This window comes from Synchiropus splendidus, chromosome 1 (genome assembly GCF_027744825.2).
Source record: "Synchiropus splendidus isolate RoL2022-P1 chromosome 1, RoL_Sspl_1.0, whole genome shotgun sequence".
Taxonomy (NCBI): domain Eukaryota; kingdom Metazoa; phylum Chordata; class Actinopteri; order Syngnathiformes; family Callionymidae; genus Synchiropus; species Synchiropus splendidus.
The window spans coordinates 7,159,351-7,183,916 of record NC_071334.1 but is presented as its reverse complement, the minus strand read 5'-3'; the positions used below and the strand labels follow the sequence as shown (position 1 = coordinate 7,183,916).

The following is a 24,566-nucleotide window of genomic DNA, read 5'->3' as shown; positions in this document are numbered from 1 at the left end:
ACATGGAGTCCAATGGCAAAGTTCTGTCTGTGTCATGAGTGTTGAGCCCAACTAAAATCCTCTAGCTGCTTTGACAGCATCAGAAATTATTTAATTACTTTGTAATAGCGAGTTAACAGGGAGGCAGAATTTTGGTTTTTACTATAAACACGCATGTTATCTGAGAAAAAGAAGACACCAGCAGAGCAAACATGAAGCGTTTACAACTCAGCAGCACAGAAGCTATATCACCATCAAACCAGCAGAGGGAGATTTCAAGACGAGGAAAAAGAAGCTGATATGGCAGTTCAATTACAACCCACTTGGCCAACTTCGCTTCAGAGCGAGGAGGAAAGAGGAGCCGGAATTAGGAACATTACACGATTCCTCAGGAGCAAAACGCAATCCAATGGAAATCTATGAGTTACTAGAGGAGCTTAACCACTTCCAGATTGTCTGAGTGAGGGGCTGCGGCTGGGGCCAGTGCCAACATTCTGCACTGGAGAATTCAGATCTTCAGACGATCGGCAGACATCCGGGATGCTCACGCACACACACACACACACAGAGAAAAAAAGGTTCTGTGCGCAGCATCTGGGACATCTTTTACACCAGAAAAGACAAACAGTCGGATTAAAGACGAGAGAAAAGCGCTGATGCGAAGAAAACTGTCGACTCATCCAACTCCACAGCGTGATACTGAAGAACAAACTTTGGGTTACCCGCAAAGACACTCTAGTAAAGTCATTCTTTATGATACTTTAGCAGTTTATTAAATGAGAAAATCACAATGAGAGATCGCACCCAATGCAACAGAGGCTCAGTATTTTTCTATGAGACATTCAAATATAAATATTGACGGACATTTCAATGTTGCACAACAAAGTAAAAAGCAATCGTAGCAACATATATGCAATATATTGGTCTTAGGAAATCTAACTATACTTGGACAAACTGTACTTCATTGGCTGAACAATTTCCATTCCTGCGCACAGAGAAACCCATCCTCACTCCCATGGCTTATTAATGATGATGTTGACGTTGGGAAAGACTTTTGTGTCCTGTCTGACGACAAATGCAGCCGTCAGCGTTGCATGTTGATGCACTAGGTTTTCAATCGGGAATGGGACACGTAAAAAAAAGGATGGAGGTTAAAGTCCACTTTCCCAACGTCAATATATAACACCATGGGCATGAGGATGTATAGTGAGGTGTATCAAAGAAAATAAGCTTTATTTAGCAATGAATGTGCCTTTGTAGGTTTTTGTAATACTGAATAGTTATGTATTGGTTTAATGTTGCATGTCTAAAATTGCCTGATCATGTTTCCTCAAGAAGATGAGAGGCCAGACGAGCTCAGCGCTTTGACACAGCTGTTTGGTTTTCCTTACGTGTCTAAATGCCAGCGGATTTCATGATTTCATTTTCATTTTCAAACACACCACGCCACACAGCAATGATTCAAGGTGAAGAGGAGAGATCTGGGTCTTGGTTTGGTAAAAGTGTACTACTCTTGGGGGCAGATTACTACTTGTAGTACATCACCCGCACACTAGTACTCACAAACACACTGGTATATATCAGAAAATATAACAATGAACCAGCCTCCTAGAACGTCACTCCACAACATGATCATCGAGGAATAAAAGAAAGTGAAAACATGGATACCTTATTAAACTATTAAGTCACAGTCACGACACTCTTCAGCAGCTTTTCACGCCAGAAGTAAAACAGCAGAGAAACATCTTACTATGGCAGTCAACCGACTACTACAACTAGTGATTTGAACATGAAATAAAATGCTACCTTTAACTAGAGCAGCATTCCTTGAGATAGAGGAAACATGTGGGGAACAGGAAGCAAGTGAGGTGATTAGTGCATCACTACGATGAATAGAAAAGAGCAATTTGTTCCATCTAATGGTTCCAAGATGAGCCGAACAGACGGACAAACTCAGCATGTCAGTGTAATCCCTGCACGATATCATCCTGTTGGATGCGGTGAAAGAATCCATGGATTACTGTGAGAGTGTCTGTGAGGAGGTGCAGCCTGCAGGCACAGGGATGGGGCCTAAATTGACTTTAAATCCTTTCATTGTGAACTGTGGTTACATTCATCATTTAACGGTAGGATGTGGTTGATGAGGCTTCCCATGTGTTTCAGGGCTTTTACTGTTTACTGTTTTGTATAGACGTGGAGCTCTGCGCGATCCTTTTGGTGCTACTGGAACACACCACAAAATCATATTCTTCATTTCCAAGAAGCATAAAAGGAACTCGTGAGAACTGAGAGAGGGATTTGGGTGAAATGTTTTAGTCAGAGTTCAAGTGGAGAGATTAATCTCCCCTGTTCTTGCTGCCTGCCTTCCTCCAACATCTAGCGACGTGTGTCCAACTTAAGGCCCTGGGACCAAATGCAACTTACAAAGTCAATTTATTCGGCCCACAAGAGCTTGAAATGAGTATAGCTGGCTAAACTTATAGATCGTAATTCATGTGAAAAATGGGAACGCAGATGTAAGCCTTTGCCTCCTGGAGAAAAAGACCGTGTGACTTGTCGCAACCAGCTCCAACGACATGCCAATCTGCTGTGACGGTGTGTGCAAGTAAGTTCCTGAACACTACTGCCACCTGCTGTGCCAATGAGCTCAAAATGATCTGCCAACAATTCAAAGGAAAATGATTTTGCATTCAGTTTAGACTCTTGATTCCTGGTCAGGGGGTGCAAGTTATAGCCACAGTCTTAAGATCCTAGCATGATGCAGTTTGAGAACCACACACTATACTATGCACAGACACACACTGATCACATTGTTTCTGTGTCCAACACTCACACACAAACCCTGTAAATGGTTATCAGTGTAAACCTCAAAATGATTTGAAAGGGTCACAAAAGATGGAATCAATCCACTACGTCCTTTTCTTGAAAGTGACACCTCTCTTTTATTTTATTGTCGTCTTTTCTTACATGTTATAAACCATTGTATGCATCATTTTCAATCATATAATGCATGTACTTTGTAAAATTTTTAATTTGAAAAATAAAAAGTGACACCTCTCGGGGTGGGAATGGACTCAGACTCATTGACCCAAGATTAACCCTTTCCTCCGGCCGTACTCATAGACTTTATTTCCACAGTGATGTCATGCCATCGCTGGAGTCTCTGTGTGTTTCAGGGCTTCAAAGAGCTCTCTTCCCTGCAACTGCTTAATTCTTCTCATATGTGCACTGCTGCAAGCAAGTCCAACAAGGCCGTCTAGAGTGGCGCGACTATGCACAGAATGCAAATATTAACATTACAGGGCCTCTCGGAAGAAAATCCATACTTAAGATATTGCGAATCTTTTCGGTTTCGTGGACGCTTTTGAGCAGTAAAGCGTCATCCAAGTGGAAAAAGAGGAGATCAGAGAATGAAGTTCTGGACCGCCAGAAAAAGAAGCACTCTGGAGATTTGGAAATGTCAAACATGTAATCCAAATGAGGTCCTTAAGGGGGTCTCTAATTGGGGTTCATTTAGGTTTACTGGGTTGTTTTTTTCAGACACTGTGAGGGAAACACTTCTTGTGTGAGTAGCTCCAGCTTTTTTGCAACAGAAGTAGGTCAGGACAACAGCAGGATGTCATTAAATGCTCTCGAAATGCGTTCAGTAAGAAATGACAAGACTCATGGCTCAAAAGAAGTTCATCGCAGGAAACACTTAAACAAAACGCACCACATATAGGGAAGCAAGACAAAAGACTACTCACTTGGGGTCCAATCTTCCCAACATTTCCCATGTCCCCCTTCTCTCCCTGGAATCAGGAAACATCGAACGAAACAGTGAGACTCAGAACACCTCTTGACACATTTCTAACACAGCATTAGAACAGACGGACATTGCTGCGCATCGCGGAATGTTCAACTTACCGTAAATTCCGGACTTACGAGTGCACCGGAATTAGCCACGGCCAGTACATTTTTTCGAACGGAAAAAAGATATTGTCGTAAGTCGTAGCGGTCTATGAGCAGTGGTGCTGTCTGAGCCATATAAAGGTCTTGAGGATCACTTCTAGACTAGTTTCGATAACGGCGTCCAGCATGGAGACTGACTCATGAAACAAACTGGACAAAGTCCTGAACTTGAAACATCAACTCCTTGCTGAAAGCCACAATAAATTCAACAATAAATAACTGTAGGCTGCCTTTGGTTTGTGTTTCACTTGAATGCACTCATAAAAGGATCGTATCTCCTGGGTTGTTGAAGCACTCGGCTACCTGAGTGGCGTATTTGAAGGGGTTACTTACAAGCAGACCATCAGGACCAGGTTCGCCAACGTAGCCTTTCCTTCCTGGTCTTCCCTGAAAAGAAAGCAACATAATGTCAGCTGCAAGTTTATAGAACAGGCATCAGAACAGTGGCCTTAAACAGATGAAGAAGACGGATGAAGTTGTCCAGGTGGTAGAACAATGTTTCATCATTACTTGCTGGTTAACACCCACAGCTGCCTAAAGTTTCCTGGCCATTTTCTCACCGAGGCCACACTCATATGACATTATAGAACTATCAGAGATAACTTTAACTGAGTGCAAATTCCTTCTGCCAATGAACATGCATTTTGTCTGACAACACACAAAGAATTTCTGAACAAACAAGTCATGTTTTAAGAAACATGTTAAGTGCAGCGCTAGAAAAAATAGAGTATTGGAAATAATTACAGTATTATAAGTACTTCGGGGCAATTGGGATATAAAAAAAAAAAGCTTCCCGAGTCAGTCGCCACAGATGACAGAGCTTCTCTTGTGTAAATGAGGGGATCAAATGTCTCCATTAAAACTTAAATGAGTCCCAAAACCATGGTTAAGAATGTTAATGTTCAGGTTCCATTATGTGTATTCATTACAGCTCAGGTTGTAAATGTCATTTCGAGTCCAGGAGAAGCTTAGAGCCGTGATGGTTGGCAGTAAATACCCATCACTAAATACAGCTGGTTAATTCCCTGGTTCCGATTCCATCCAGCAGCATGTGGGAGTCTGGCAGACGTATGAATGTAGCACACTTACAGTTGGGCCGGGACTGCCTGGTGGGCCAAGTGGTCCTTCGTCACCCTGCAGACAGTCGGCACAGTTGAACACACGCAGCCTCACTCTCTCGCACACACACACATCTCCCATCATTCAAAGCAGCTGTGGAGACGAAAACCTTTAACTCATTAAAACCAGGCCCTATCAACTGACCACCTGACATGTGAACAGTGGAACAGTCCAATAAAGTTTCTGATGAGGAAACATGTTATTCTCACAGACGCCTTTCATTGCATTTTGATACCAATGAAATATTCAAGTGTCCAAAACAGCTGCTGCCCATATTACTTATACAGAGACACATGTGTCTAATGATTTATGACTGAATGAGAAAAAGAGTTTAAAAAAAATCACGCTAGAAAATAATATTATCAAGCATTTCTAAAACAGCGATTGTTTTCTTGTCATTCCTCTTTGACAATGTTAAATTCAGCTACACATCTCTGGTCAAATGCACATATTGGGACACATTAGCTCTGTTGTTGGTTGTCTTCAATGCAAATTCAAATTTTTCCTGAATTACGGGTTGTCAGCCACTATCTGTTTAAAGTTGTCAAAGATAAGCATTGTCTGCCACACATCATTTTTAGAACCACAATTCCCTTCTTGATTATTCTTCACAGTTTAAGTGTAACTTTAAACGAGTTGCAAGAGCTCATCTTTGGCTCCACATAAGGGTTTGCTGCAACACAATAAACAACTAAAGTGGCTCAAGAGCACCTGCCAAAGGCTCTTGTATCTGGTTTCCAGGGCTGAGGAACTTTCAGACATGTTTTCATGAGGGATAATGACTTCATCCTCTGGACCATACCTCAGAGACAGCCTCAAAGACAAAAAAAAACTCTATATCCAAGCAAGTATTATAAACTATGCTGACTCAGAAATACATTTTCAGTTTGAAGAATCCCCATTGTTGAGTGCAGAATGCCAACCATTCTCGTGGCCTCACCTCAGTGCCCTTCGGCCCCGGTGGCCCTGGGGGACCTCTCGCACCAAGCAATCCCTGAAACACAAACCTGGTTTAATTAAATGCAATTGTGTGCCAGAACTTTCTAGAAAAGTGACGTGAGACATACCTTTGGTCCAGGTGGACCATTTGGCCCTGGTATTCCAATGTCTCCAGGAAATCCCTTTCAACAAGACAGATTTGAGTGGTTCATGAAACTGTTCGCACTCGATATACTAAAGCAAGTCTCCAGAACTTCTGGGGGGTTAACGCAGAGAGGAGGTGTTCTGCTCCTCTAACCGAAATCTGTAGGTCCACTCTGATGTAATGACAGTGACTGATCACTATTAAGCAGCTGGAAACTTCATACCTTCACGCATGTCTGCCTAAACAATCACTCACTGGAAAATACATTCCTCTTGGCAGGTCTGCGGTCGTGTTCTCGCCACGAGCGCCTAGTTTTTGACAGCTCCTATGTTTTCGGCAGAATCTGCAGTGTGTTCAACATCGTAAACAACTAGATGGTTCAAGACACGAACCGCTTGATGAACTGAAAAAAACGTAAATGCATAAAGAGGGTTGTTTTGATTCAACAGCTGCAACGCCTGCTTCCTTCAGTCGAGGCTTAAGGACATTGGTTGAAAGCTGTCATGTTTGATTGAATGACTCATTGCACTCCTTCCTCCAACTTCACATCACTGCTGAGGTGTTTTATGAGCTTGTAAATATACCACTACAGAATATAGGGACCATCTTCTCTTGGCAACAGGCCCATTTCAAAGTATAGAGCAACATTAGCATGTGAGACATATAATGTACTGGATCATGTCTTAGAACGTCAATTCAAACTTACTCTTATCCACTCCTGTTAATGATGCTAACTTATCCAAAACACAACTGCTCTTAAGTTTCGGATGGTTCTGCTTAAGTCTGAAACTTGAGTGTCCTTGTTTTTACTTTACACTGTAAATAAGGAAAATAAATGGAATGGATTAGAAATGACTACCTCTGGTCCTGGAGGCCCAGGTGGTCCCTGCAGGCCCATGTCTCCAACTTGACCCTGTTGCAAAGACAAAGCAGAGGGGGATCATTGAGGAGATAAGGAACACAAGTGTCTGGTTGGGAAAACAAAACGCTGTTATGCAGTGATGAAACATGGGAGAATAGTGAGTTATTTTCTTCTCCACCCATCTATCAGGGTTTGACACAGATGATGTATGTCGATCATCCTAGTCCCATCTACCCTCTTCACGTCCGCACATTTCTCTTCCTCTAACGTCCACCATCAGTCCTCCAAACTTCTCCACTGATGTCCTCATTTCTCATCTCCTTGCTAGTCACTCCCACCGACAACCTCATGATCATCATCGCCGACTCTAATTCAGCATGTTGAGTCTCTAAACCAGTGGTGTCCAAAACGGACAGTGTTTCGACAACTAATTGTTGAAGCTGCGTGTGCTCCATGGGTCAGAATCCTCCACTCCTGCCCTCAACTAAGCAGCATGCCTTAAACCAGAGGGTTTTGTTACAGGTAAATACAAACACATACTGCAAGTTCTTTCAACTGAACGAAGAAAATGACTTGATGTTTAAAGATGGTATTCAAGTATCATTTGTAACCCAAAAGCACTAGCACACAGCATCCTTCAACCGCCACATGTCAAGCTTAGACATGTTATTTACAAACTAAGAGGAATCAGAGCACCTGCTGTTGAAACTGAGATGAGCTCCCTGCACATGCTCCTCAGAAAGGCGCAACTACAAACTGTGAGTCTGGGTTTTATTCCTGCGGCTGTTCCTGTACGTTTCATTCTTGAAGGCCTGATCATGATGTGGAGCAAAAAGTTGGTTTTCTTTGACCTTTAAAGTACTGTTGTGCTCACTTGAATGTATTGTAGGTGTGACAATTTAACAGCCACAATTTCAAGAAAAAGTGTCTTGACTTAAAGGTAGAATGAATATGAAGAATAATTTATTAGGGATGCACCAATAACAGTTTTTTCCAAAATAGGTAGCGTACAAGTACTTGCATTTGAGTACTCGCAGATATGCTACGCCATTACACATAATGTTACTTTTTTCCATGTATCTTGTTTGAACAATATTCCTCAGTAAGTTTTTCTTGTACATGAGTGACGGTCACAAGTTTCACTGCAGAACAAACACAAACTTTACAAAATTGTCATAAGCTGACATTCATAAACTGGGTGCCGCCATAAAGTAGTATTGATTTAGTGGAATCAGCAGCCCTTTGATGAGTATGGTATTGGACGGATACTTGATTCCGGTATCGGCACATCCCTCCCCCCTTGATTTCAAGCCGATATCATACACACATACGACAACAAGAGCTGAGAGAAGAGCAGGTGTTATCATTTCTGCCCCTTTATTCCGTATTTTCATTTCCCAAACATAAGTGTTTCTAAAGAATGATTTTGACTCTCAGAGTCCCGTAAGTAAACTCAAGTGTAGACTGTTGGATACAGCAGTAACACAAATGTCCTCCGTGGCATATCCTGACTCAGTGGGCAGTGTGTTGCATAGAAAAAATATGGTGTGAGGCTTAGCCATGGGATGGTAGTCCTTTAGCACTGGATACTATGGTGTGTCACTTGGTATATAAAGCGCCTCAAACACCATGTCACGGTGACTCATCGTCAGTAAGGAGGAGCTACATATATATAAGTGACAGCTCAAGTTATATATTGAAGAGCACTTCTGATCCTCTTCCTCTGCTAGCAGTGCGACAAGGGAAAGACGGAGTCCCTTCAAGATAGTTGCTATTTGATGCCTTGTAAGAGAGAATGCGTTGAATGGGCTCTTTTAAAAATCTCACAAGTCGGCCATCGCTTTTGATCCAAAATACTATTTGGACGCTCACTAAAATGGTGGACATAAAGACAATGATAAACAGATGAAAACAAACAGCTTTGTAACACAGAAATTGCTTTCCCCGTAAAACACAATTCATGAAATCAACTCTGATCATGAGGTAGGACATACCACAGGTCCAGGTTTTCCTCTTGGACCAGTCAGACCAGGGAGGCCGATGGCACCCTACGACATGCAGACAGGTTTGAACAATGCTTTGTCGATGGACATCAAAGGTCATTAAAAAGAAAGAGTGGGATGGGACGTGCTATTGATCGCTTCCATGCTAACTGACTTACCTTATCGCCTTGATAACCCATTTCTCCTGGTTCTCCCCTATGTCCCACTTCACCCTGGATTCACAACATCAGAGTAGAAACATGACACAGCACAATGACATACGTGCACATGAAACACGTCACTTCTGAGACACAAGTAATCTTCCCTCCTTAACAGGGAAAGAGAGCAGTAAAGCACTACAATAATATAAATATTTAGATCACCTTATCACCTTTCAATCCAGGCGGGCCAGACCGTCCTCCCGGGCCCTGATCCAGAGAGAGAAAAGATGGGAGGGGAAACACATCAAAGGAAAGAAGCAGAGGAAAGTTGTTTAATTGCCTTGAGGAGGAAGCAACAGTTCCACTTGTGTTCACCTACCTGGGGTCCACCAAGACCAGGGAGTCCACGCGGTCCCTCCAGGCCCAGGTCCCCCTGTGGATAGGTGAAAGTGACGCGGCATTACAAGTGTGATCCACGGCCCACTTCTGCACCTAGACAGTCAAGTGGAAAATCTTATCCTGGCAAACAACAGTAGCACAGGCTGCCTTTTCCTGCAACGCGTGCTTGTCACAGGTTTACAAAAGAAGGGCAGCTGTTTCGCTCTGGGCTCTGATTTCCTCACCACTGCCAGAAGACAACAGCCACTGTGATTTATTTCAATGCCTACCACGTTATCTATGACAAGAAAATTGTTTGAGGTGTGTCAGATTTGTTTATAGATTAAACAATGCCACAAAAAGATACTAGCTTGTGCTGTCTGTTCTTAGTGGTGAAAAACATGAGTTTAAATCGAACCAACTCCATCTTCAGGTTCAGGTACCAAAGTCCAGAAATGTTTAAAATGACTTGGATTAAGAGAAAAACAGTCATGTCATGTCAGTAAATGAGTGATTTGGGAGGCCACAAAAAGTGATTCTGACTCAAAAATGATCAAGTTTAAATCTCGGTGAGCACAGTATAAAGGTGAAAAGTTATAAGCCATGATGACAATTGAAACCAATTTCCTCTGTAAGCACGAACTTCATGAGCATAAAGAGGAGGCAGATTTTGTCATGTCAGGGATAAGCAGCTTCCAAATATCCTCGGGGCGTCTGCAGATAACATGCTAGACAAAAACGGCGGGGTTGGCAGAAATATGACTAAGTGTTATGTCATCACAAACATGTGGTTCAAACTATCGCACACGTGGATAATGTCAACTGTAGCTTTACTATTGTTGTGAAGCAGCATCGATACAAATCATACTATCGTCACATCAACATAAGGAAGAGCTCAGTTGTTCCAGATCCTTCCAGTCATATTCCTGAGAGACTAGAAAAAGGCAGCACTGGACTCCTATTACAACCAGGAATAGGAGGTAGAGGGAATCTTAAAGGGAAAGGGAAGTTTAAAATGCTTTGTTTCGCTCTTCAACTGTGTTTTTTCCTGGATTATCCATGCACACATGTCACAGCAGCTTCAACAAGGAGCGGCAAACTTCTCCCGGGCAAAGTCTGCCAGCTCTAAATAAGAGATCCCAAGACCCTCCCAAGCCAGTGAAGAGATATAATCCCTCCACGTGGTCCTGGGTCGACCCCTCGGTCTCCTCCAAGATGGCCGTGCCTAGAACATCTAGAAAGGGAGGAGCCCCAGGAGCATCCTCATGAGATGCCTGAACCAATCAACATGGAGAAGCCGGGGCTCTGCTGCGAGTCTCTCCCGAGTGACAGAACTCCTCAGCCTATTTCTAAGGGAGAAGCCTCCGGGATCTCGTTCTTTCCGTCATGACCATAGGTGACGAGGCTTTGCCTTTTGGCTCAGCTCTCTTTTTCTGGATTATTTGTGTTGTTCCCTTATTTTTTTTGTCATGACTACTGACAACCAAATGTATTTTTATCTATTTATATAATCTATTACCTTGAGTATGGATCAACCTACCGTTATGGAATTAAGACATTGAGATCTTGCACATGTTATGGAACCAATGAAGTGAAGTAAGAGACCTTTTTTGGGTTTTGTCCCAAGTCACTGGGATAAGTGCCAACCCTCAGCTAACACACTTTTCAAATGGTGCTATACCTAGAAGTTAGGCGTCGCTCAGAGTAGTCGAGGAAAGTTCAAAACTTCCCCTTGCAGTTTGAATGTCATTTTGCGGCCATGAATTTTCTGTGTCATTTTGTTGCGCTAACATCACAGTGTAGCGTGCAAAAGATATCTAACAAAAGTATGCGGTCAAAGTTCTCAACGAACACACCAAAATAAGCCATCATGCCTGAGAAGTCACATTATATTTTGGTCTGCTCAGTGGAGACTTTTTTGGGCCGAGGGTTCTCTTTCAGGTCATGAAAACAGTGTCTGGCCTCATCACATTTGTTGAGTCACACATTGGCATGGACATCAAGAGCATTCCTGAATGAACACTTGCTGCTTTGTGTCGACATTCTTGCTGAATAGTAAACTCCAAGTATAACTCTTGAGTAATGAGGATTCAATAAGTGAACAAGAAATCCATGAGAGGAATGACTGACAGAGGGGAAGTTTGCCTTACACATCTAATGAAAAGTCTGCTGTTAAGTTTGAACAGCAGCAGGAAAGCTCTGCTGGAAAGTTGACGGCTTGAATCACTTCAAAACCTGGATTAAAGGGTGTCATTATTTTGGCTATCATGTGTGATTATTCAGAAGTACTTATGGGCGGTAATTGGCCGATGTGGAGACACGCAGCAACTCTGACAACCCTAATTCTGAAGTATAATTTGACGGGGGAATGTTTTAATACGTTCCAGGTAGACAGAATAAAGGTTATTGTGCGGACGTTTTTTGTTCATTTAAAGATATATGGCACCAAATTCAGCAGGTCAGCAGAGACTGGATTTTGCCTGAGAGCTACTTCAATGTCAGCAGTAAATTTGACCTACAAGTTATTGAACTTAAAGTAAGCCCGTCCCTCCAGATGTCAGCGGTGTGACTTTGTGACCCTGGAAGAATCCCAGCCTATCTTCCTGACACAAACAAAGAACTCAGTAACAGCTGAGTTTTCAGGGTTTTGTTTTAAGTTCAAGTTGAGGCACCAAGTGGACATCTCCTCAGTGGATCCAGGAACTTTTAACTGTTCTGCATTGACCACTTCAAACTTTGCAGATCGCACTGAGTGGAATACTGAATTTGTGCCCCTGTGAGGTCGAGGTGTCAGCATCACCTGACACCTCGACCTCACCACACCTGTCCACATCAATGGAGACCTGAAGGCTCCTCCTCTTCACGCATGTGAACCGCATGCTCTAATAGAATCTGATCTACTGCTCTCCTACTCAGCCGGCTTCCAGGACGTCCAGTCCATCAGCAACACGAGTCCTCCAGAGTACTTGCACTGGTATCTCAACCAACGTTGCCACAGGTGCCTTGAAAAAGTAATCTGATAACTCCTGTAAAAACAAACCAATGTACTTTACTGATAACCTGATTTTAAATGTCACAAAGCTTGCACTTCGTCTTGACAAAAATTACAATCTGCACTTTGACAAAAGTGTATTTCAAACAATGATGTTAACATGTCAACAGTTTGGAGCTCAGAAACACTCAGCAGGTACCAAAGAGTAGACAACAAACCCGAGCCCACTGGGCTCCAGGGCATCACCTACAGTACTTTGGATTTTATCCTTAAAGCTCACCATAAAAATGACCTTGCTTTAGTTCTCCCCTGACATGCCGCATTAACACACGTGCGACTAAAAGACGCACAAAATACAATAAAAAAATTCTCCCAGTGTAAAGACAGATAAAACGTCTTTTTCAATAGCCTTTCCATTTTTACAAAAACAACAGTTATACAAAACAACTCATTTGGAAATGCAGGGAATACCTCTGGTTTATTTGATTAATGATACATAAAACTATAGAAACAGATGGCACTTATTGAAGTACTTATCAGCATTTGCTTCATCTCAAAGAAGAGCTGCAGAACCTGATCCACATCCAGTAGTGTGTCAACTATTGAAACAAAGATAGATGACTAGACAACGTGTGGTGTATATATTTTCCACCTGAAAAAGAAGAACCTCCATTTCTTCCACCACCATAACATGACAAAAATAAGTTATATTAACAAGATCATTTAAAAGGTATATGACTTTGATAATGCGACAGAAATGGACATTTTCCTAGGCTACTTTTTATCTCTATTTGTAATCGGTCATTGCGTTAACTGTGCAAGGTTAATATTGTCATTTATAGCAGACAAATGCAAAAAAGAATTTGCATTTCCAGCAAGAAAATGGGCATTTCTCTCCGTCTCCCATTGTTTATGTTTGGTTGGTGGCAGGAAGTTGTCCTCACACTCAAAATGTGACCTTCTCTCTACATGACATCACGCTCCAAAATGACATAGAAGAAAGTAAATAGATATGTTTACTGAGGCGTTAAGTTTCTAGCTGAAGAAACAAGTGGATGTATAAGAAGACACATTAATTGGCAACATGGTATCACTGACCACAACCCTCACCATCTCAAGCACCGGCATCAGTTGATCTAAAACAACTGAGAAAAGACAGCAAACAAAGTATATTAATGTGACATGACAGAACACTGCTGCTTACCCTCAAACCCGGAAAGCCACCGATTCCAGTTCCACCGACGGGACCCTGTGAAACATCACGGCAACATCTTAAGTACACAGGACAGGAGACCTACACACATTCCACATTCCCGAGGCAGCAGGCAAACTGTTCCAAGTGTTAAGATAAATCATTACCAGCTCATTATGAACGCTATTGAACAAACTAATTCTGTCCAGCAACTGAACAAGAGCAGAGTTGAGTGTGACGGCACACGCATGCATTGACCTGCAAAGCATTGGAGCCAGAAAACACAATGATAAAAAGCTCAAAATACATGAGATGCGAAGGGTGTTAGCTGACTGAAATAATCCTCTTTAATGAAAGGACTTATCATAATGGGAAATGTGCAAATGCTGCAAGAACTGAGATCAGTTTTGTGTTTACATAATGTCCTTCATTCCAACTGGACGTCTGATGAGACAACAAGAGCCAAGTAGGGTGTTTAGTAATTAGACTCTGGAGTGTGAAGACATTTTTTCCTGCTCCTGGGGATTACTGAGCACATGACGAGGCCAGGAGGAGCAATAGATAAACAGTATATTTCTGCTCACAATCACTGCAAAATATAAACCGTACTGAAGCTTCTAATCATCTTCATTCAAAACACCAATGTAGGTTTGGAATAAAAAGAAAAAAACACATTATTCCAAACATCTGTTGCCTTATTTTAACTTTGTAGGAGCCATACAATTATATGAAAAAAACCAAAACGGTCAAGGAAACAAAACAAGTCTTACCTCTTTGCCATCAGGACCGGTAGGACCCCTCTCCCCGACATCACCCACCACACCCTGGCGAAGAAAACAGACTGTCATTGGCTGAAGGGTAAGGCTCATTCTAATTCTGTCATGGGAATTACAGTGAATGAATGAGCAGCTTCTCACTGTCAAGTTGTCAAGTGAGTGGGACTAAGAGTCGGAGCTTTGTTGGATAGTTGGAAACTCCTTTCCTAATTTATCTGTTCAGTCGACTGTCGCTGAGGTAAGTCCGGTCATCACCAGTCTACTGATCAGTCTTACTTCTGGTTTTGCCAGTGTATTCTTCATATATGCCAGAAGGGGACTCAATAAGGATTTTTTTTTTTGTTTTTTTTAAACACACATTCCGATAAAAGGTCTGCCTCACAGCAGATCGAGAATCTTCCGAGCAAGAAAACTCCCAAAACCACAACAAGCAAAAAACATAACTCACAACACGAAAGTGCATCAGGTAAAACTCATGGTCACTAAATGTGACGCCCGGACAGATTAAGGGATGGAGCAGGTGAGTACGGCTGCAGATTGGTGTGAGACTTACTTTTCATGATCTCGCAAAAGGTGCATCAGGGTTTCGCCCATTTAAGGGAGTCGGGTTTTCGGGCAAATTGAGATTATCTCAGTACTTAGAAATCGTAGTTTAATTCAGGCGGATGTGTTTTACCAAAACAACTTTCCATTCTCTGGAAAGCAAAGTGTCAAGCAGCAAAAACATTTATCAAGCTCAATTTGTAAGACATGGTCAGCGCTGCTGCTTTATAATGACGCCAGATTAGCCAGTGTGTGAACTTGCAGACTGGCTTGAAGCTGCCCTCGGGCCACATACTTTGATCCAGCTAGCCAGACTGCACTCAGTGTTCCAATCATAAAAAAAAAATAAAATAAAACGGATGAATCAGACACTGGGCTGCATGCCTGCTTGGCAAGTGTCCGAGAGAAAAGCTTAGACATGTTTTTAAAACAGTAACTTATCACAGCATGGGTGCCCCAATATGCATATTCCATCTGCTTCTATCCCTCAGCTGCTTTTTTTGATCATGAGATTATCAACTTTGGAACGAAGACACCATCGGAGGTTTTCCGCTTTATAACATAACATCACAGTAAGAAGGGGGAATCTATAATGCTTGTGAACCACACTGGTTGTTGTGGACTCAATGACATCATCGGACATCAGAAGTCTTGCTGTGCCAGTACTAGGATAAAATCATTTCATTTCACACAAACATATCTTTAGTAATGGTGTTTCAACAGCGAGGGATCCATGTAAAGACAGGATCTTCAATGCCAGGGTGGTTATGTTCAATGGAAGAAATTTGGTCAGATGTCGGGGCTCTCTGAGTGCTTCTCTTGTTTAAGCAAGAAACATCAAGCAAATTCTTAAATGAACCAAAATCATATTTACATGTCTTCCTTTGGGGCCAGGTTTTCCAGGGGGACCAGGAATTCCCTATAAGAGAACCATTTGTTTTTTGTTTTCACAGCTTCAAAAATACTAGTTACAGATCATGGAAACTGAACGTACTCTCTCGCCTTCGAGTCCTGGTGGCCCAGATACACCCGGAAGTCCAATAAAACCCTACAACAGAGAAGCATAACTTGAGTATATTTAGATGCTTGACAAGTAATGCACAGCAGAAAAGGACAAAATACCAATGCTACCGACTTCAGAGACATATGCAGAGTCTGCGACTACTTTGACATCATTCCTGCAACACTCCACTGCTACGCTCCTTCTCCTTCATTTTTTTGGCACAGCAGGAGGAGCAAATGCACATTACTGACCCTCACAGGTCGCAAGGTCGTTGTGGCCCCTTTATTTAAAACACATAGTGATACAGAAGACAACCTCTTTGAGTTTAAAGCCACAGGGAGCCACTGTTAAGCAGCTCACTGGGAAGAAGATTTGACTCTCTGATAATACACCTTGCACTGGGCAGCTCCTGAATGGCAGTTTTCCCTCTAGCGAAGAAATTGGGTGAGAATACAAGCATTGGTACCTACACGAATGCCTTTCGTCCCCTCCATCCCTTCTGGTCCAGCTGCACCCTGCAAAAGAGGAAAGACTAGTGAGAAGAGATGAGTAAACAGACATAGGACCAATTCTCAAGTAAGTCTTTACCTTAAACCCTAAATAGGTCCAAGTCATTTCTTGGATAAGTCAAGTCACCTTACTTTACCTTTCTCAATGAATTGAAACGACAAGACATTAGTAACGTTCAGCATGTTATAAAACTGTAGGGACACCTCTCAAAAAAAAAAAAAAAAAAAAAAGTATACATCCAATAGAGAAGCGATAGAGAAACAAGGAAGCAAATGGGAAAGTTTTTACTGAATTGGAGAAAATAAAAATGCTAGTTTTTAATTAAAGTAAAGCCCTCTCTTAGCATCAGGGGTCCATTTCTTCATATGTCTGGCCAGAATGCACAACTAAAGTTCCACAAGCAATGGAGATTATGGGGTTTCTTTTGAGATTCTTCCATTAAAACACGTCGACCAAGACCTCTTATCTGCATTGAATAAAACCATTCAACACTCAGTCGTCATCCTAGTCATTGTGTCTGAAGTCGATTCAAGGCTTACCTTCCAATTCAAGTCTCAAGTTTTTTGTCATTTTTTGTCAAGTCACGAGTCAAGTCAGCATCAAAACAGTGACTCAAGTTGACTCCCTGTCTCGTAATTTGGCCTCAATCATTTGGAGTAATGGTAAGATATGTAGGTGGTTAAGAAGAGAGTGCAGGCAGGGTGGAACAAGTGGAGACAAGCCTGACGTCCGAGTGAAACAGCAGTAGCAACTGTCATGACCTCTGTTAGGAGTTAGTCGTGTGAGAGATGAGGATACTCAAAGGTAACTGGTCAAGAGACATGAGCACGTCAGAGGGACAGCTCTTGTAGAGAAGTTGTGAGATAACGGTAGGGTGGTGAGATCGGACATGTGGAGAGAAGAGACAGTGTTGGACCAAAGATGACGGAGATGCCAGATGAGGAAGACAACCAGAGGTTCATGGCCGGATGTGGTGAATGAGGACATGAGGAGGATGAGTATAAATAGGGAGGATGACAGGAGACAGGAGGTGGATGATGAGGCAGACATGCAGAGTAAAAAAAAAAAAAACTTCAAATAAACATGAACTAATGTGAGAAGAAACATTTTTGTAAGAATCATTTTCATACACATTTTTTCCTTGAATCAGATTGCAAGGACCACTGATGCGATCAGTCAAGAATTCGAAATTTTTCTCCTGCAAACTGTAGCAAATGTCTTCAAAAGCATCAATCTGAGAAGAAGCAAAGGGTGAGACCCATGTAAAGCCTTGCACCTAACCATCATTTCTGTCATCCTGACTAGAATGATAATATTACACCTTCAACATGTTAAAATCGTAGCATAGGAAGCACCACTACAGTGTATTTATTGTAGTATTGATGTGAAGGCAGTATGTTATACACACTGTAGGAGAGCTAATATGCAACAAAAGCCTTGCTACACATTTTCCTGAAGCATAGATGAAAGAAAATCTGGAAGCGTATTTTGGTATTTTCACTGCACCTGCCTGCCAGGGTAACCTGCAGCCCCAGTTTCCCCAGGAGGTCCTGCTACACCCTGTGGCAGAAACAAAAAGGCAAAGTGAGGGAGAGGGAGTGAACAGTGAACAGGGACTTTAGATGGACAGATAAAGTGAAAGAGGAGAAACATAAACCTCCAGCAGCATCGCCAGAGGAGGAATAATACAAGCACTGTTCCTTCTCTCCATCTGCGAGCTCTGCTCTTGTTACATAGTCTTTAAAATACATCTTACACCTTGAAAATACAAACTACCAAACAAGTTGCCTTGGTGGAATCTTTAATAATGTTAAGGCACACGACAATATAAGAGCAATGAGTGAGCTGCTTGTACCTCTCATTGTCAACACTAGTTCAACTGAAAAACCTACACCAACAATGGCTCTTCTATTCTGCGACTACGTTTGCGTACATGTACTTTTGTTGAACTAGGTTTTGGTGATTCAGGTCAGCCAAGTAACTGAGAAATACAGGGGCAGCTTTGGGACAATCGCCACTGTATTGACAGTTGGCTAACATCCATTCTTAAGATGGATGAACAACAAGCAGTACTGACTTCTGAGTCAAGCTGCCCATGAGCTTCATAGAAAAGGAAAAACACTGACAAAACGTAAAATGAGTCGGCGTGTATTACTATATAATAAAAGCTTGGTGTTATCCTTCGTCATAATGTGGATCAAATAGGGCCACACTTACTTGCTCGCCTGGCAGGCCGGGTGGTCCTTGATGACCTTTAGGACCCTGCAGATCATATACAATGAAGTGATTTAACCGGCTGAACGATTTGACCGAACAGGGAACGTGAATCTTAAACGCAGAAGGTCATGGCTAGGTCAGTATTATTTTGGAGTCGTCTGAAAAGTGCCATTGATTCCATTCTGCTTTCCAAAACTGTGACACTCAACCATTCACACTCAATAAAAGAGCCACTTGGGGGTGAAGAGCGGAGACTCTGACCAAGTCATTTCCTCTACAGGGCAGAGTTCATGTCCAGGACATATCAGGTTCAGCTACTGCAAACACAGCGCCGGCCTCCCGGGAGGCAAGGTGAAGGCCAGCTATGCAGAGACCAGAGTTGGAGCAATCAATGAGAGGGTGACTTGGATGAGCGGATGGGTCCAACATGAGGTCAGACTGATGGAGTCCCCATTCTGAATTCCACTCAGGCTTTGGAAGAGATACACTCACTGCTGGAGTCTGCTTGAGAATTCTTCAGTGATAAATGTCACAGATGACTCCGGTCACGGGTCAGGGTTTGGGGTATCATCATTGTCATGGAGCCGTGGCCCTCAGCAGGGGTCTTCCCGCTTATATCCAACCTCAAACAAGAACCTTGACGGCCGCAACTCCAGAGAATCACAGCTCAAACTGAATTATAATTGAAAGTCTATAAATGTCGAAAGACAATAAGCATTGAAGGCTCGCAGAATGAGCCAATAAATACGTGTGCACTGCAGATTACTCAGATATCACACTTTAAATAAAGTTCTGTCGGCAGAGGCTGAGAGACAAAAGCTCACCGGGAGACCTGGAAAACCTTCTGGACCGGAAAGACCCGGTGGACCCCTGTCGCCCTGTTGGAGCAATGAGAGTTTCAAATCAATCAGTCATCAAAGTCAAAGAATAAAAGCTCAATACACGCCAGCCTCCCCTTCACCAGGTGCTGGAGAGAGCTCTGGCCGACACTGGCACAGGCTGAAAACGAAAGACAGACCTGGAACAGCTCGCTTAACTTTAGTCTAATCACCAGCAGTGTTCACACAGCTGTTCCCATTCACCATCGTACCTGAAGAAGAGTTGTGGGCTGCCAGAGTCAGTTGGTCTTTCATTCTAGTTATCCAACACTTTGTTAGTTTTTCCTTTTTAGTGTTTGCCGGTGTCAAGGCTGGCCGCCTAGACAGGACTGGACTGGACTATGACCATCCAATGTGTGTGTTTTTGCTTTATTCTTTTGTCATGAACTTTGAGTACTTCTTAGAATGTCTTGTTTACACCTTTGGATTTAAGTCTGTCTGTGGCACGATAGATAGATAGACAGATAAGTCGAGAGACAGACAGTCAGACAGACATGTATGCAGCCCAACAATGAGACACGATAGATAGATAGATAGATAGATGGATGGATGGATGGATAGACAGATGTATGGATGGATAGATGGATAGATGATAGATAGATAGATAGATGGATGATAGATAGATAGATAGCTAGATGATAGATAGATAGATGGATAAATAGATGGATAGATGGATAGCTAGATGGATGGATGGATGGATGGATGGATGGATGGATGGATGGATGGATGGATAAAGGCAGAAACACCACACTAAAAATGCTCCATTACCTTGGGTCCCTGCGGCGCTTGTCCTGGACTCAGTCCTGGATCACCCTTCGCACCCTGCAAGAGTTAATGCAAATTCAGGACAGAACAGATTAATCTACATTATGCTTCTATTGAAAGAACCTATTACTAAATCAGACCATTTGGTATCCAACAGACTGGGTCAAGGCAGCTTTTCAATGTTCTGAGTTAACAGATAGTCATTTTTAAATGGGGTCTACATGTGAGTTTAACCCAGTAAGATGATACTTCTGACAGAACTCTCACATTATACAAGTAACCACTTTTGACAGCCAAAAAGATTGGAGTGACCTAGAATGTCAAGGCAATTTTTAGTTTGCCGCCTTCTGGACATGTCTTTATTTTGGCATCTGCAGCCCCGGAGTGACCAAGTAGGACAGTAAAAAGTAGCGCAGTAAAAATGTAGCAATGCCTGAGAGAGCTCCCTTTCTGTGTACTTACTGACCACATGTGTTCCCACAAAACAGAGAACAAGTGGAAGCCTGCGCCAGAGTGAAGCTGATGTCACATGTGTTCCAAGAGAACTGGGGAATCATATTTTCTCAGCCAAGAAAGATTCAGTCCAAAAGTGCTTCGGAACTAGAGCATCAAATCGAGAGTGTTGAAGAGAGGCCCTGAAACATTACAGCTTTTCAACAATTGTGTTCTGGGTGACTTTGATTTGATGAGAGAAACTTCAGAAACAAAGGGCTGACAAGTGAAGCTGCAGAGTGAAGAGGAAGAAAAGTTGACAGTACGTTGACTTTAACTCATGTGTGTATTCCTGATGGAGTAGTACTGAACTGAACTTGTGCAAGTCTGATTTAAATGAAAGGGATGTAAGATGAATGAAATAGCCAGACTACTATAAAGCAATACTTTAACACAAGTCCAAGAATCTTACCAGAAAATGACTTGGTAAAATACATCTTTAAGAATGTTACTTGAGTCAGAAGCAGCTAAAATGTATTCGAACGAGTGTCAAAAGTAGTTAGAAATATACAGCAACAAAATACTTACCACTTCAGTGGTAACAGTAGTAGCAGTAGTAGTAGTAGTAGTAGTAGTAGCCTAGTCTTAAAAAAACCTCTGGTCTAATGCAACTTTACGGGAGAACATTTGGTTTTCACTTCGGATTAACGAGGCAATATTATCTTTTTTTGAATATCATGGTCATGTTTTGTGTGCAATAAACAACGTTGGTTCCGTTAAACTTTGGCACAAAAGACACCTGCTACTCGCTAGCTAGCACACGTCAAAGTGACCACCCTGGTAGCTAAATATGCGTCTGTGACGATCAATAAGTGTTAAATGACGTTACCATGACGGCGTTACTGAATAACTTGACTGTACTTCTATGTGCTCCTTCAAAATGGAAGCGTTTTGAGAGCCAACATCATTTCTGGGAGGCCTGACAGGCACTTCAGTAAGTCGAGTTTCAACGCCAACGTATGAAAACATCACCTTCAAACTGTGTGTGGTACCGACACAGTCATCACTTTCAGCTAGCGTCAGGTTAGCAGTCGCACCGGCAGCAAGAGGCGTGACCGGCGTGACGTCACCAATTCCAATTCGACGACAGTAGTATATATATATATATATATATATATATATATATATATATATATATATATATATATAGATAGATATAGATATAGATAGATAGATAGATAGATAGATAGATAGATATAGATAGAAAACGGTTTGGAACTATCTGCGACAGGACAGCGAAGAAGGCTACATAGAAAAGAAGGCCTTGTGGCACTAATAAAATCGGGCCGAAATCTTGTACGCTGTACCTGGTGTGCTTGAGATCACTGTGTCACAACACTTTAAACAATACATTTTCAAAACACACTTATTTCCTAATCTCTCTGCAACCAGGTTCATGTTTTTAGGTGTTTTATGAAGCAACAAACAACAAAGAGGACATTCGATATATTTCGAAATGTGCTTAAACATGCTGACCCAGAACTAAGACACTGACATTTACTTTTCCCTTAAGGTGTTGGAAAGATTTAACACTCATTCTCAACAGCTGTCTGACCTGAAAACAGTGGTTGGACTGGAATATGATATTTCACCCAGTTTTGACTGACAGCCATTGAGGCATGCAAAAGCTCAGCCGGAACGTAAAAATCCAGCTACACCAAGAGAAAGAAAAAGACCCTCCCGTTCCACTTGAAAAAACAGTCAGTAGTCCATGAAGAAGAAGCCAGTTCTGCCTCAGATTCACATCATCCATACTTAACCTTCGAACTCCAGAGACAAGTCTTTTGCACCTGTAAATGGTTCATGAGGTCTTGGTTTGTGAGACTTCATTCTTCAAAATATAAACTGTGTGCAGCATGAGGTGCAGCAGCATTAAACTGTTTTACCAACTGTTCTCTTTTGCACTAGTCAACAACAACTTTTAGTACTTAAAAATTCACTTTGAGACGGGAAACTAAGCCTTTCAGTGGATTTAAAAAGAAGTGTGTGGGTAAACTTCTGAGCACACCAGATAATGCCAAGGACCGCTCTGTGATTCTCAGTGATCGACAGTGATTCTCAACTGGTGGGTCACGACTGAAAAGTGAGTCACAGACGAGCGAGTTTCAGGCCCTCGCCTATGTAATAAACAAGCTGCCTCTATAAAGGAAATGTATTTTTAATGGCGTAACTATATTGTCTTGCTTGTTGACCTGAGACGAGCGGGACAGGCACTTACACGACTGATCCCAATGAGCAAGAGCGCTTAAGTACTACAGTGCCGTCATGTGCTGCTGTTCAACATTTGGAAATATATGCTGAACAAGTCTTTTATTTTGAAGCCGCGCACAGATCCCCTTCCTGCTGCTGCCAGAAGAAGACCATCTCAATTCAGGATGAAGGCAGTGAAGTCTCAGCTCAGCCATCCTGTGGAAGCGTCCTGTTGCAACGTTCAAGCCAAGAGTGTCAAAAGTGTCCATAAAAAAAGTGTGAACCAGACCTCACAGCTCATCCTGTTTCCTGACCGACCACCATCTTGGGAACACTGTAAATGCTTGACAAATAATCCTGTTCTCTCAAACAAGTTCCCTTGTTTGTTCCTTCAGCTGTCACGTTCATTATGATACAGAGACACTTCTATCTTGTCATGTAGTTTAAGCTTCAGAGCGATGAATGACCCTAGCCATATAAGACGTGTCTCATGAGCTGAAGCTGCTCATGACTGAGGTCAAGTGAGTCCCAACCAGCTTCACTGATACAACCAGAATGCAATCTGCCCCTTGTGGGGACTGTAGCTGTTTTTAATGAAGTTGCAGACTTACTTTTGGTCCAGGTGGTCCGGGTGCGCCTGGGTTTCCATGAGGACCAGTGGGGCCCTAAAACAGATCAGACAGAATTTACATTTTTAGCACAAGAATTGACCAAAATACAGAATCACTACTGCTTCAGACACAAACTATTCTGACTGCACCCTCACAAGCTGCTTCATCTGGGTTAGTAAAATCTGTTTCTGAGAACACGTACAGTAATAATCTCATTACATGTCTTTTATTATAAGTAAAATAGTTCTGTATAAATGGATCTAAGGTACCGACTTAACTTCCCACCTTCAGTGGTCCTGTTTGGATGGGTGGAAAAGTGTCTGGTGCATTGACATTCAGATAGTATTTCATCAATCGAAGTTCAAATGTCAACAACAAAAGCATTCAAAGGGCCTTCGCCAATAAAGAATAAATAAATAAATAAAAAAATCCTTGACTGGGAATTGAACCCAAGACTTCCAGGGAGAATGGAGACCATTCGAGTGTGTATGTACTTTGTACTGAAAGGCTGAATTGATGGTTAAAAAATGATTTGGATCACTCCCAATATTACAGTTCCTGAAAATTTCATCCAAATCTGTCCAAACCTTTTCAAGTAATCTTCAACATGGACAGACAAACCAGAGGCAGGGGACACACTGAGCAGGTTGCTGGCCCATCATTGGGCACACAAACAACCATTCACACACACACACACACACACACACACACACGCAAGCACAGTAAGAACTGTGCATGCGTGCTGGAAGCTGCGACCTTCTTGCAGTCTGGCTGTGTGCGGTCAGAAGACTAATCAGTTTAGAGCGAGAGAGGACATTGACAGCACATAAGTAACACAATGCCTTGAATGAAACCGGTTTGATTTAGGCTACATCAACATG

The 24,566-nt window shown here is 42.3% G+C and overlaps 1 protein-coding gene across 1 annotated transcript in view; it reads right to left on the bottom strand.

Moving 5' to 3' along the window:
• LOC128748777 (collagen alpha-1(XXIV) chain) overlaps positions 1 to 24,566 on the bottom strand; it is an 81,660-nt gene that overhangs the window by 33,366 nt on the left and 23,728 nt on the right. Inside the window, exons 5-24 of the mRNA XM_053847768.1 lie at positions 23,686 to 23,739; positions 20,396 to 20,449; positions 19,574 to 19,627; positions 18,750 to 18,794; positions 18,039 to 18,092; positions 16,493 to 16,537; positions 16,014 to 16,067; positions 15,894 to 15,938; positions 14,471 to 14,524; positions 13,713 to 13,757; positions 9,518 to 9,571; positions 9,361 to 9,405; positions 9,157 to 9,210; positions 8,990 to 9,043; positions 6,993 to 7,046; positions 6,117 to 6,170; positions 5,990 to 6,043; positions 5,020 to 5,064; positions 4,264 to 4,317; positions 3,726 to 3,770 (exon numbers count right to left, since the gene is read on the bottom strand). Of these exons, the coding sequence (XP_053703743.1) occupies positions 3,726 to 3,770; positions 4,264 to 4,317; positions 5,020 to 5,064; positions 5,990 to 6,043; positions 6,117 to 6,170; positions 6,993 to 7,046; positions 8,990 to 9,043; positions 9,157 to 9,210; positions 9,361 to 9,405; positions 9,518 to 9,571; positions 13,713 to 13,757; positions 14,471 to 14,524; positions 15,894 to 15,938; positions 16,014 to 16,067; positions 16,493 to 16,537; positions 18,039 to 18,092; positions 18,750 to 18,794; positions 19,574 to 19,627; positions 20,396 to 20,449; positions 23,686 to 23,739 (1,017 nt within the window). The remainder of the gene's footprint in view (positions 1 to 3,725; positions 3,771 to 4,263; positions 4,318 to 5,019; positions 5,065 to 5,989; positions 6,044 to 6,116; positions 6,171 to 6,992; positions 7,047 to 8,989; positions 9,044 to 9,156; positions 9,211 to 9,360; positions 9,406 to 9,517; positions 9,572 to 13,712; positions 13,758 to 14,470; positions 14,525 to 15,893; positions 15,939 to 16,013; positions 16,068 to 16,492; positions 16,538 to 18,038; positions 18,093 to 18,749; positions 18,795 to 19,573; positions 19,628 to 20,395; positions 20,450 to 23,685; positions 23,740 to 24,566) is intronic.